Genomic DNA, 13,365 nt, shown 5'->3' on the forward strand with positions numbered 1-13,365 from the left:
AGCTTTATTGATATAAAATTTACATTATTCACTCTCATAAGGATATAATTAAATGAGGTTTAGAATGTTCACAGCTGTAAAGTTGTCATTACCATCAAATTTTGAGCATTTTCATCACCATTGTTTCATCCAAAATCAGTAGCTCTTCCTCATTTCTTACCAACTTCTCCAGTACTAGGGAACCACTATATTTCAATCTCCTTGGATTTATCTATTTTGGGTCATTTCTTTTGAAATAAATTATAAAATATCATCTTCCTCTTATTGGTTAACATAGAGTTAATAGCCATATGTGCCTTGTGACTACCATACAGTCAACTGAAGTAAAAAGACCAAAGATGGATGTTATTGGGTAATGAAAATACTGCAAGGAGGGCTCATGGACAGTGAGCAAGACAGAGGAATAGGAGATGAAGAAGAACAAAATGGGTGGTAAGGCAGGGATGTGAGTAATTGACAGTATCAGTTGGATGTAGTGATAGAGTAACACAATGGCAAAGGATTGGCAATGTACTGTGAACAAGAATAGGTAGGGTATATTTTTATGCCTGTTAGAAATGGAGGGAAGGAAGCAAAATTCCTGTTGTGTTGTGTAGTATGGTGTTGATGATATTTTCAGTGGAGGCAGAAGAGACAGATTAGTGAAAGAGAAGAAGAGACTAAAGATGACTGCAAAGGAAGTACTCCAACGTAGCACAAAGGTCATCAGAGAGGAGGAAAAAGTTGCCAGATTAGAGAGATACAGTCTCTCTCAAGAGCGCCCAGTGAAGGAAAAGCAGGTGAGTTTGCAGAGCAAAGCTTACCTAGGAAGAAAGATAACACAAGGAGATTGTTGAGAAAGAGCTGATTGGACAGTTGGAGGACAGAGCTCAGTTCTCCAATCGCACTAAGGTCACATGTGCAGGAGAGTCACCATGTCTCCTGTCTGGAAGCATAATATGACATTGGTAATAGTGTCAGGGTCATCTTTTCTTAATCTTTGTAAATACTTATACTATTTGTTATAAAAAGTTCTACAAGGAAAAATGGAAACTAAGAAAAGTTGAAACCTTGAAATGTCAAAAATCATTCTACAGTATAAGGAATGTAGAATTTTGTGTTATAAAATATAAGACTAGCATTTTCTTAAATTTTTTGTCACACTTTTGCAATGCTTTAGAAATTATTGGAAGAGGTAGGAAGCAGCTGAAAGTCTTAAATGAAAAAAAAATGAAGTTATAAGAGAAAAGATCTGCAATGGGTTCCTATTGAATTGATGAATAGCATCATTTAAATATTTTAGACATTCAATATAGAATTATTAGAAATTGAACCTTTTTTCTGGTCTTGCTCATGTACAGACATACACTAACATAAGTATTTGTTGTTTCTTTTTAAGGCCTTTAAAACCAAGGATGGCTATCTTGTAATTGGAGCAGGAAATAACCAACAGTTTGCTGTTATATGCAAGGTAATCCATAATCACCAGAATGGGTAGATGGCAGGTTCTGCTGTTCATTTTGTTCAAACTGAGGGAAAGATAAACTTTTCCTGCTCAGTCATTACTAGTTGAGTGCCTATGTTAGCACCTGAAATCATACCGCTTGATACTCAACAAATGGTGAAACATAGGTCTGATAAACACTCCCCTTTCTTTCTTCCTCCCTTCTTTTCTTTTGTTGTTTATTACTTCCCTTCTTCCTTCTTTGTTCTTTCTATGTTTCCTTCTTCCCTCCCTCCCTCCCTCCCTCCCGCCCTCCCTCCCTCTGTTCCTTCCTACTTTCTATTCTTTCTTGCATTTTGTATGCTTATGTAAGTATATAACCTAAGGTATGCATGTGAAGGTATCTTTTCACTTTGTGGGTTCTGGAGAACTTTGAGGTTTACTTATTTGTTTTTGTTCTTGTTTGTGTAGCACCTAGTTGAAATGGGAAATTATAACTTACAATTTTCTCAATTAAATCTTTAAAATTTTAATTAATATATAATCATATGATTGTCCCCTTCTCTTTCCTTCTTCTAACCCTTTTCATGTCTCTTTCTCAGTCTCTCTAAAATTGACGGCATCTTTTGCTTTGATTTATTAATGTTACATATGTATATACATTTACATACATACATACATATATACATACACACACATACATGCATTCATATATAAACACTTTCTCAAATTTGTGGGGATTTTTAGTCCTGTTTCTTTCCCTTCTCCTTCCCTATTTCTATTCCTCTCTTTCCTCTATATTATATTTAATGGGGCCCAAATATAATTGAAGTATTTGCAAATTAATTTTATGTTCTGCTAGAAATTTTAAGATTTTTTTGGTTATCTTTGTTTAATGCATAGCTTTCTGTAGAATTCATGCTTAAATATTTTATAAATTAGTGTTATATTAAAAATCCCTTTTATTAGTAAGGCCCAAGAAAGCCTTAAAATACTTGGACCAATATACAATAGAAATATGCTAAACTGTGAGCATTGCCTAGACAGTTTTCTAATATTTTTACTTTTTATCTCTTTACATCTGTTTTAGGACCCTTTTAAAAATAAAATACTGAATTTTGACATTTTCAAAGTGTCACTTCACTTTCACTAGTTTAAGTCCAAGAAATATAAGCTAGTTAAAATATGTTTGTTTTACTTTTATTTTACTTTTTGCATATAGACAAGGATTTCATCTATTGAAAACTTTTTTCCTAACTGAGAGAAGATTAGATTTTTACCAACTGTGTGACCATAAGCTTTTTGTCTTATTAAAGATTCCTGAATATCTCAGGGGAATTGTTTTCATTACAGTAGTTAACCTATTATGTACAAGAATTATTTATTATAGTGTCTCTTTTATGTGAACCTTTAACGAACAGAGCTAAAACCCACAGCTAAGAGGTGGGAAAGACTGTAGAGCAGGTGACTGACCACCAAGAGGGGGTGCTTCTGCCTCCTGGAAGGGCTGATGAGGCTGAGGAGGGAGGGAGGGCAAAGCCCTTATAACAGTGACTTGGGGAGTGTAGAGAGAAGTGATTCAAACATTTGATCTTGGATCAAAGAATCTTTATTATGAATGGTCAGCTTTAAAAATATGAAACATACGGAAACTGTTGACGGTCAAGTCATTCCTGTGCTCAACTTCAGAGATGGAAACTTTGGCTCTTTACTCTAAACAAGTACAGGTTTGCCTCCTGAGTCATATGTTTACAGTCTCTCTCTCTCTCTCTCTCTCTCTCTCTCTCTCTCTCTCTCTCTCTCACACACACACACACACACACACACGTTGACACATTCAGTTTTTTCATTACTGCTGATCACTTTGAAATGTTTAAAGTTCTTCATAAGTATCTATAAGAACACTTTTTGGAAAATACTTTTAGTTTAAAGCAGAGTGTTTGCTGCACATTTTAGTTCTAAAATATGACTTTCCACTATAATATGCTTGCAAATTGCTTCACAAGGGAGCCTGTCATAGGCCCTGAAATAATGGCATACTTGACTTTACTTTTCCCATATGTGAGTTAGGAATGATAATCTCTGCTATGAGTTCTCAAAAGTGTGCCATGAAAACTCCGAGACCTCAGAGGAAGTGTTCTGTGTGGAGGGTTTCCTTGGTGTTTAGTTTATTTGTGGGTTTGTCGAGTGATCACTGCACTTTGATTGACTTTTTCAATCTTTGTTGTTACATCATCCAAGTTAAAAGAAAATCTTTTGTATGTCTATTTGGATACAAAATTCTCTTACCAGCGATACATAAGGAATAAATTTCTTATTATATATATTTCATTCACACTTGCCTCTTAGGCATGGACTCATGCAAACTGGCCTCACAGAGGTGAGCCCACATCAGATTCTTTAGAGGAGTCCAGAACAACTCTGCCTCCTAGGAAGGGCAGGAACAGCTGCATGGGATTTAAGTCCTCTCTTTCCAAGATAGAATTTGATATACTGGTTGATTAACAGAAAGGACCCTATAAAGAAGTGCTTGTGTTCAGGGACCAGAGTCAGAGCACAAATTCAAGGATTGGGGTCGGAAAAGTACTGCTATATATAAAGTGAACCTTGGTTTATGACAATTTCTATTTTATGTCCCTTAACATGATGCAGAAGAACAGGGAAAGTGAGCATATGTAAGCTATTTTAAACTGATTGATGCCAACATTTATGGCTATTTCTATTTGAAGTATATTGACATCCCCTTTAAAGTCATTTGGACTGATGGTTTCCTTCACTGGGTACAGAATGTGTTCATTTTCAACTTCAATATATTTAGAATTTCTGATAGTCACCTTCTCAAAGATTTGACTTTGGTGTGTTTGAGATAGGGCACAGGAAATTTCAACTTTAATAAATGTTGTACATGATTCAGGTGCAGGTGGTTTGGGAACATTACAACATGATTCCTAAGGGCTTTATGGGTCTTGCTTCTAGTCAGGTAACCACTGGTAAAGTGCTTAATCTTTTCTAACCATCTGTGTCCTTATAAAATGTAGATTATAATATATAGCTCTAACAATGTATAAATTATGGGGATTATAAGGGCTAGTTACATAAGCAAAACATAGCATGCCCCTGGCTCACAAGAGGCATTTATTAACTTGCCTCTGAAAACTTGGATAGGATAATTCTGGTTCTAGGAAAGATCCAGGTGTTACACTTCCCCTTTAACAGAGCTTTGTGATAAGACCTGGGCACCACAGGGGGAGAATCTGCTTGAAGACTCTATGAGTAAACAGTAGGAGCATTAAAGAATATCAGAATTTGAAGCTCTTGTAAACTGGTAGCAAATCAGTTCAATAGAGCCAGAAGTGGAATGGTGGGCACCAGACAAGGGAAATGAGCTCCAGGGTTGCTCTTTATTGCTGTACAAGGAAAATTAAAAGTGACTTGTGGTCTCCATGTGGTGAGATTACTTTTTATCCTCTACACTTTCTTCTGTGCTAGCCACTGAGCAATCCCAGCAGTACAGAGGGCAGAGTCCACTAAGAAAGAACCTTTTCTCCATGGTCACTCAGAGGCATGAATCTGTGTTGCTATTGACCTGTGTTCCGACCATTTGGCTTCTGATCTAAAAGTACACACTGAAAGTGGGATAATCAGAGAGAATGCTTGCAAAGAGGGAAAAGGTTTTCAGAGCAATCCTAGTAGTTGTTTATGAATTCTGGGCTTACGTTTGAGCTGCATATACACTGATCTGATTCAAATTACTGCACCAAAAATACTGTGAGCAGAATCAACATACATGCCTTCGTGCTCAGCTTATAGTGTGATTATTAAGTGGAATACATACAGGACAGATTTGAATGGCACTGAAAAGGTTTGGACATTGAACCAACATTAGATCCAAAATGATGGAAAGTGGATGAAACTTGCAGCTTAGAACTAAGCAGGACAACTTCTAAAAAAAAAAAATAGCATCAAAAAGTTTCTATAGGATTTAAATAAGACTCAGAAGTTCTATTTTTTAACCTTTTTAAAAATTCACTTTACATTCTGATCACTGATAAAGATCGAGCTGCACATACACGTGTGTGTGTGTGTGTGTGTGTGTGTGTGTGTGTGTGTGTTTCCCTTGTTTTTGCTGGTATGGATTTACTTATTTCCTGTGCTTTCTTGAATGTAGTTATCTTTCTTGGGTTGGAGTTTTCCCTGTAGTGTTTTATGTAGGGCTGGATTTGTGAATAGATATTGTTTAAATTTGAGTTTGTCCATCTATGGTTTTGAGAGGTTGCAGGATATCTGTCCAGGCCCTTCTAGCTTTTAGAGTCTCTCTTAAGCCTGATGTAATTCTGATAGGTCTGCCTTTGTATGTTACCTGGACTTTTAATATTTTTTTGTTGTTCTGTAGATTTTATGTTTTGATTATTATGTCCCAGGAGGATTATTTTTCAAGTCCAGTCTAATTGGTTCTCTATATCTTGTATGTTTATAGGCATCTCTTTCTTTAGGTTAGGAAAGGTTTTTTCTTTGATTTTTTTTGAAAATATTTTCTGGTCTTTGGAGTTGGGATACTTCACCTTCTTCCATTCCTGTTATCTTTAGGTTAGGCTTTTTAATGGCACCCCAAATGTCCTCGATGTTTTATGTCAGGAATTTTTTAGATTTAATATTTTCTTTGACTGATGTATCAACTTATTTTATTGTATTTTCTACACCTGAAATTCTCTCTTCCATGTTCTGTATTCTGGTGTTCCTGTTCTCTTCCCTAGGTTTTCCATCTTCAGGATTCCCTCAGTTTGTGTTTATAGCTTCTGTTTCTACTTTCAAATCTTGAGCAGTTTTATTTATTTCCTTCACTGGTTTGCTTGTATTTTCCTGTAGTTCTTTAAGAGATTTACTCATTACCTCTTTAAAGGCGTCTGTCATCTTTATAAGGTTGGATTTAAGCTCATTTTCTTATGCTCCAGTTGTGTTAGGATATCCAGGGCTTGCTGTTGTAGCTGTGCTCTGAAGGTGTCATACTGCGCTGGTTTTTGTTGATTGTGTTCTTTTGAGGGCCTTTAGTCATCCGGATACCTTTAGTCCTTGGATGTTACTGTTGTAGTAGGTATTAGGAAAGGGGGGGCGGCTAACCCCAAGGATCCTGATGTAGCAGGCCTCTTATGTATATCCTTGGGGGTGTATGGTTCCAGATCAGCAGGTCTGATGAAGGTGGGCTAGAGGTGAGAAAATGAGGAGGTCCAGTGGGGACATCAGGCTACTCAGGGCAGCTGGAAGTGCCCTGGAGGACTCAGTGGACAGGGAAGATAGGTATGGGAAAGGAATTTAACCTGTATGCTTCTGGATCTGGCAGGTCTGATACATACACCATGTGTATGAAGGTGCCTGAGGAGGCCAGAAGAGGGCATTGAATCTCCTTGAATTGGACTTAAGAGTGGTTGTGAGCCTTTTGATGCTAGTACTGGGAACCAAACACAGGCCTTCTGCAAGATAGCAAATATTCTTAACCCGGAGCCATTTCTCTAGGCCCAACTCAGAAATTCTTGGTACAATGTTTAAAATATCTGGGATATTATTTAAAGTTATTCAGATAATGAAGAATCTAAAGTTTTACAAGAAGAGGCTAAAAGTTGTTTATGCTAATATCAGTACAACACTGATGTTTGAATTAATTCACAAAGGCTGTAATACAGCTGTTCTTGAAATTCTCTTCTAAGCATTATCGGCACTCTAAGTAAATGGAAAAGTCGAAGTGTTCAGCAAAGGTATTGAAGATATGAATAATCACATGAAAAATTTGGAATTCAAGAAATGTATGTTGATAGCCCATATTGGGGTGAACTTTTCAGTGAAGCAGCTGATTTTTAGTTACTCATGCTTCCTATAAGTCGCTGCCAACCTATGCTTTTGTAGGTAATCCCAATAGACCCACTAGTTCATAGACTGGTTTTAGAGGAATCATTACTTTGGTCTGTTGTCTGTATTCTATGTGGGCTTAATATTTGCTTGTTTACATCTCTCTGAGAAAAATCATACAACAGAATTACTATCTGAACAGAGACCTTCAAAACCAAAATTAAATTGAGGAGGAGCAGTTACATGCTCCCTGAAATGGATGATAGGGTATACAACCAAAGTCAAACCATCTGAGAATGTTGCGTCATTGGCTGGCCACCATCTTCTGCTTGGTTTTAGTTGGCATGCCAATTTACACATGGGATCTAGAGCTTTAGTTACTGTGGAGGTGTTCTCTAAACCTTTAATAGACTTACAGCTATGTTACAGTCTCTGAACATAGCTCATAAAGGACCTGATCATGAGCAGAATGTAGCTTCATTTGCATGACTTTACTGTGAGTGGTAAGGCATGCAACTAAGGCTCAGACAGTTTCCCAGAAAGAATGTTTCTTCGTAAGTGAGGAATTACAGTGGGGGAAAGACATACAGATATTCTCAACCACATTAACCACTGGTTTGTTGGGGAAATGAAGACAAAGGGGAAGATGGATTAGAGCAGTGGTTCTCAACCTTCCTAATGCTGTGACCCCTTAATACAGTTCTTTATGTTATGCTGAACATAAATTTATTTTTGTTTCTACTTCATAACGATAATTTTGCTACTGTTATGAATCATAATATAAATATCTATGTTTTGTGATGGTCTTAGGCGGCCCCTGTGAAAGGGTGATTTAATCCCCAAAAGGATAGGTTGAGAACATCTGGGATAGACTTATTGGCATACCTTTTTTTTTTTCACATTTGGTATGATACAAGTAAAAGAGTTTAAATTGTGTCTGTGCTAAGGAACATTTCCAGGAATGCAAAATTTTGTAACCTGTAACCTGTGGAAGAATTGGTCAGTGACTAGGAATGAAATGAAATAGAAATTATGGAAGATGCTTCTGATGTCTGATTTTTTTTTGTTGTTGTTGTTGTTTTTCCGAGACAGGGTTTCACTGTGTAGTCCTGGCTGTCCTGGAACTCACTCTGTAGACCAGGCTGGCCTCGAACTCAGAAATCCGACTGCCTCTGCCTCCCAAATGCTGGGATTAAAGGCATGCGCCACCACCGCCCGGCAATGTCTGATCTTTAATAGAGAGGGCAGGAACATCTGTGATTCAGCATGAGAATGGAGACTTTCAAAATGGCCAAGTATTAGAAACTATGTTAGTTATAGAACACTCAGCATCTGAGGTGCTTAAATTAGGGACAACATTTGCTATTTTGTTATTAGTATTAGCATTAATATTATTAGTGTTAATTATCATTAGTATTAATTATCATTAGTATTTACTAGTTTTGTTTTTTGTTTTGTTTTGTTTTATTTGAGGCAGGGTTTCTCCTTGTAGCTGTGGCCGTCCTGGAACTCACTCTATAAATCAGGCTGGCCTCAAACTCAGAGATCTGCCTGTGTCTGCCTTCTGAGTGTTGTGATTTAAGATGTGTGTCACCAGGATCAACAAAGAACAACTTTGAATCTCACAGCCTGACTTGTGATGCTATGAGACATGGGGGTAAATTTGATTATTCTGAGTACAGTTAAATTGGAGAAACTGGGCAATGTAACTACCCATTCCTCCTTAAGACAAAGACTGAGACAAACTGAGATAATCAGGTCTTGATGGTCTGGCTTGCAGGAGTGAGTAGTGGCATTTGGCTATTTCTAGCTAAGACTCCCATGGAGATCAATGACTAGAATACAGTGGAGAAAAAAACATGTATATTACCAAGAGACTGGAGCATGAGAGAGATCGTGTTTGATGTCCAGTGCATTCATCTGGGTAAGACCATGTGCACAGGAGAGCTAAGAAAGAGGTTGATTTGGTACAGACCCCAAAACTAGCATGGGGCTTTAGTGACTTTGCCAAACTCCATGGTGAGATGTGATATTTATGAATTTGGAGAGGCTTTGGTAGATCTAACTGATTTAGACAAGCATGTAAATTGATTTCCAAAGATATAAAACAATCAAGAGGGGATGATTAAAGGCAGAAGATGGATCACTTGAAGGTAAGTGTGGCAAAGTTTGGGTCCAACAAGCATTTCTAAGGAAAAAAATGGACAGAAAACCAAATGTTAGGCCAGTGAGGTTCCAGAAGGCTTTAAGATCTGAGCAACAGTTCACAGAAGACATAAATGATAAAACAGCACAGGTCAAAAAGATTAAACTTGATCAAGAACTGAAGAATTGGTTTTGACTATGTGGTAGTGTAACTCTGTCTCTTACAGTAAAGTATGTTACCGGTGGAGACTGTTCACCCAGCCTAGACCCTTTCAAGTTTGACCAATGGTAAGACAAGAGCCTGTGTGGATCCAGAGCCTGTCAGTACTGAGGAGCCACTTCGAATTTCCAGCATGGCATGCTAAAAACATGACCACGACCCCACCAGGCCTAAGATAGGCTGAGCATCTAAGCTGTCCTCCCATCCCAAGACTGTAACTGAAGATATTTATAAAAGCCACGGAGTGGGCCGGCTATCTAATTGGCAGGGTGGCTCTGTTTAGTTCTGTCCGCCATGTTCCACACTAGAAGCTGCCAGAAGCCATGTGGCCAGAGGTCAAGTGTGCCACAACTGGTTCCACGAGAGGCCACTGTGGGCGATGGCTCTGCCAATCTACCACGCTGCATCCACAAAGCTTGGCTGAACACCAGACAATATACACCATCCTCGTGGTACCTGGTAGAATGAAGAGTCTTAATGCTTAAAGATTATCCAATGGATTTATATATTTAGAAATGCCCAATTAACAAGATGCTCACACAATTAGAATTGTTACCCAATATCTAACCTTTAAATATAGCTTGTTACCCAGGACTGCTTTCGACCATTGGAGAGAACTAATTTTCCCTTTGCAAACAGATGTAAATTGAATATAGTTTCTTGGTTAGTGATGATAACTTGTGTTGCTTTCTCCACTCAGCACTGGCACCCTGTGCTGGACTTGAACTTGTGCAGGCTCTGTGCATGCTTCCACAGTCTTTGTGGGTTCATATGTGCATCAGTCCTGTGGTTTCTGGAGGACACAGTTTTTTTGGAGTCATCCATCCCCTCTGGCTCTTAATCTTACTACCCCTCCTCTTCAGCATAGATCCCAGAGTCATGAGAGAAAGGATTTTATGACAACATACCACTGAAGACTGAGTGTTCCAAAATTTCTCACTCTCTGAACATTGTCTAGTTGTGTGTTATACTAAATTAAAAAAATGAACAATAAATTTGCTATTTTTCCTGTATATATTTTATTTTTTCATTTCTTTATTTTTTATTTATGTTTACCTCTTATTGAAGATTGATTTTTTTCTCACATACTATATCCTGATTATAGTTTCCCTTCGCTACCCCCTCCCAGCTTTTCTCTACTGTCCAGTCGAGCCGGATCCACCCTCTTTCTGTCCCTCATTAGAAAACAAACAGGGTTCTATGGGATAATAATAAAGTATGATATAAGAAGATAAAACAAAACCAAATACATTGAAATTATATAGAACAAATAAGCAGAAAGAAAAGAGCCCAAGAGAAGGAACAAGAAACAGAGACCCATTCATTCACACACTCAGTGATCTCATACAAATACTAAACTGGAAGCCATAATATATATGCAGGGGACTTATAGGATAAAAAGAGAAAAGAATGATACAAAAAATATATAAAAATAAGATAAATTTATACAGGAAGAGCCCTGACACAACATTCTGAGACAAGGAACCTCCAAAGATGCCACTGAGTTCATTTCCTGTTGGTCATCTCCTGCTAAGCATGTACCCAACCCTTAAGTAGTTTGTTACCGAAGGGAGACTCTTTTCTAATGTTTCTCTTATTTATTTCCTTAGTCAAGACCATGAGGCATTTTAAATAGATGACAGTAGACCCTCAGAGATCATGCTATCCTCTTTAAAAGTTTATTTATATAATTATAGCCTTTGATTTTTCTGATAGATTTAGAAAAGTATCTAGATGAACAGTAAAACAGTTTGAACAAAGACATCATTGAGGGCAGAAAATACTCTCAAGAACCAGAGGATGAATGAAAATCCCAATGACAGAGACAACTTACTACTCTATTAATTATTGGCAAGAGAGGCCCCTAAGGCTCAACAAATGACAAAGGTTATTACTACCACTATTGGTTACATGCTAAAACCAAGTGGTAAGTCCATGTTGTTAATAATACTAAAGGTTTTTGCTTCAGGACATGGAAAGATCAGGTTGAAACAAAGCTGGAATATTTCTCCTGCTTTCTGGCTTTCTTTATTACCAGGAAGCACTATATACGATGCTAAGGGAGAACTGTTATCAGTAATCCTGTTCAGCTATAGATCCTGTTTAGGACCATCATGATGTACCTACTTCTGCAATAATGACCAGACTATTTTGACCTAATATGTTGCTTTCTGATTGGAAGGAAAAGCCAAAAGCCAGTGTTTGGAAAGGTCACTGCTATTATTTAATAAAAAAGGTGTGGTATATCTGTCAAATAGGCACCCCCCAACATTTATACTTAGGTTCATAGACTACTATAACTAGCAATAGTCCTGTATTTAGTCAGACAGCTATATTATTCCCTTCCAGACTCATGGATAATTGTAGAAGACAGAGCAGAAAGAATCCAAGAGCTAGAGGAAGGGATAGAATTTTAAGTTGCAGTTTCCTTCATATTGAAACATTACCTCCTGGAGGGAGGAGGGAAGCTTTTAAGACTCAGAAATTGAACAAATAGTACAAGGCACAGAAAGTGACTAAAGCTACAAGACTCAAGAAACTAATGAAAAATATAAGATTTATAGGCCTTTCCTTCATGCCATATCAATGGTAGCCATTGCTGAGGTTAAGAGACTCTAACCAAATAAGCTGCCTGCATATCATCTAAGGAGTCCTGAAAACATAGCCCTCATATGTTGTTAGCTTCTTTTAGGGCAGGCTTTTCAGCAATGCAAAGGCTATTGAGTCATCCAAGGTCTTACAGTAACTCTTTATCTATACACTTCTATGAGTAACTCCAGTGAGGCTACTAGTTCATAAACTAGACTTCTGTGGACTCATTTCTTTGATGTGTTGTGGGTGACTTATCCAAGGTGAATAGGCCCTTAAATCATTGTTTTTCTATGTTTCATGTAGTGCTGGCTTTTGCAGCTACAAATCTAAGATTCTCTGCAAAATATACCTACTAGATAATAATGGCAAGATAGTTGATGGGATAACCAGCCACGATGATGGTTGGATTTGAAGCCTGCTTTATAGGAGGGGACTTATTCCTGGTACTATAAACATGGATAAAACTAGTTAATAAGGAAGTTGTAGATGCACAGGAGAAATATTTTGATTTGTTTTGGTGAGTGGTCAAGTTGACAAACCACCACCTTCTAGATATTTATGTTTATAGCCATAGGTCAGCACCTGCTTTCAGTCTTGGACAGAGAAGCTCTTGATTACATTGGGTAGTAATTAATGCAGAGACCCCGTCTTTTGAAAGTGCTGAGAGGGATTGTAGATGCTTAATCAAAGATGAGGCATCTATAGTACTCCTCCCACAAAGCTTAGGGAACAGTATAGAAGAGGGAGATAAAAGAATATAAGTGCCAGAGGATGGGGAAGAGTGCTGGAAAAAGCTGTCTTCTGGATGTGCCATGGCTCTCAGACTCATGAACTTAGCCACAACAGCTGTGCCTGAGTTTGGTTAAGACCTGCACAAAATCAAGCAAGCTAATTCTGGCATAGGGAAGAGGCTCTCTAGGCCCCATCCCTAGCTGAGGAGTTACTGTTAGTTTGTAGCCACTGGGGAGCAGAGGATTACTTTTCTTTGAAGTGTAGCCACTGGAAGGGTGGTTGTCCATTCCTCTGTGGGTGATCCCACACCTGGAGGTATAATAGTCACACTAATTGGACTCAGTGAGTTATAAGAAAAATAGTTTGGAAATAGACAGCAGACTGGGGTGAAGGGGAAATAGACAGCAGACTG

At 37.9% G+C, this 13,365-nt stretch overlaps 1 protein-coding gene across 1 annotated transcript in view; it reads left to right on the plus strand.

Annotated features, from left to right (window-relative positions):
* Positions 1-13,365, plus strand: part of LOC114623159 (succinate--hydroxymethylglutarate CoA-transferase) — a 638,590-nt gene that overhangs the window by 230,450 nt on the left and 394,775 nt on the right. The window contains exon 4 of the mRNA XM_028769852.1: positions 1,379-1,450. Within this exon, the coding sequence (XP_028625685.1) occupies positions 1,379-1,450 (72 nt within the window). The remainder of the gene's footprint in view (positions 1-1,378; positions 1,451-13,365) is intronic.

Source organism: Grammomys surdaster, unplaced genomic scaffold, assembly GCF_004785775.1.
Source record: "Grammomys surdaster isolate TR1022 unplaced genomic scaffold, NIH_TR_1.0 194, whole genome shotgun sequence".
Taxonomy (NCBI): domain Eukaryota; kingdom Metazoa; phylum Chordata; class Mammalia; order Rodentia; family Muridae; genus Grammomys; species Grammomys surdaster.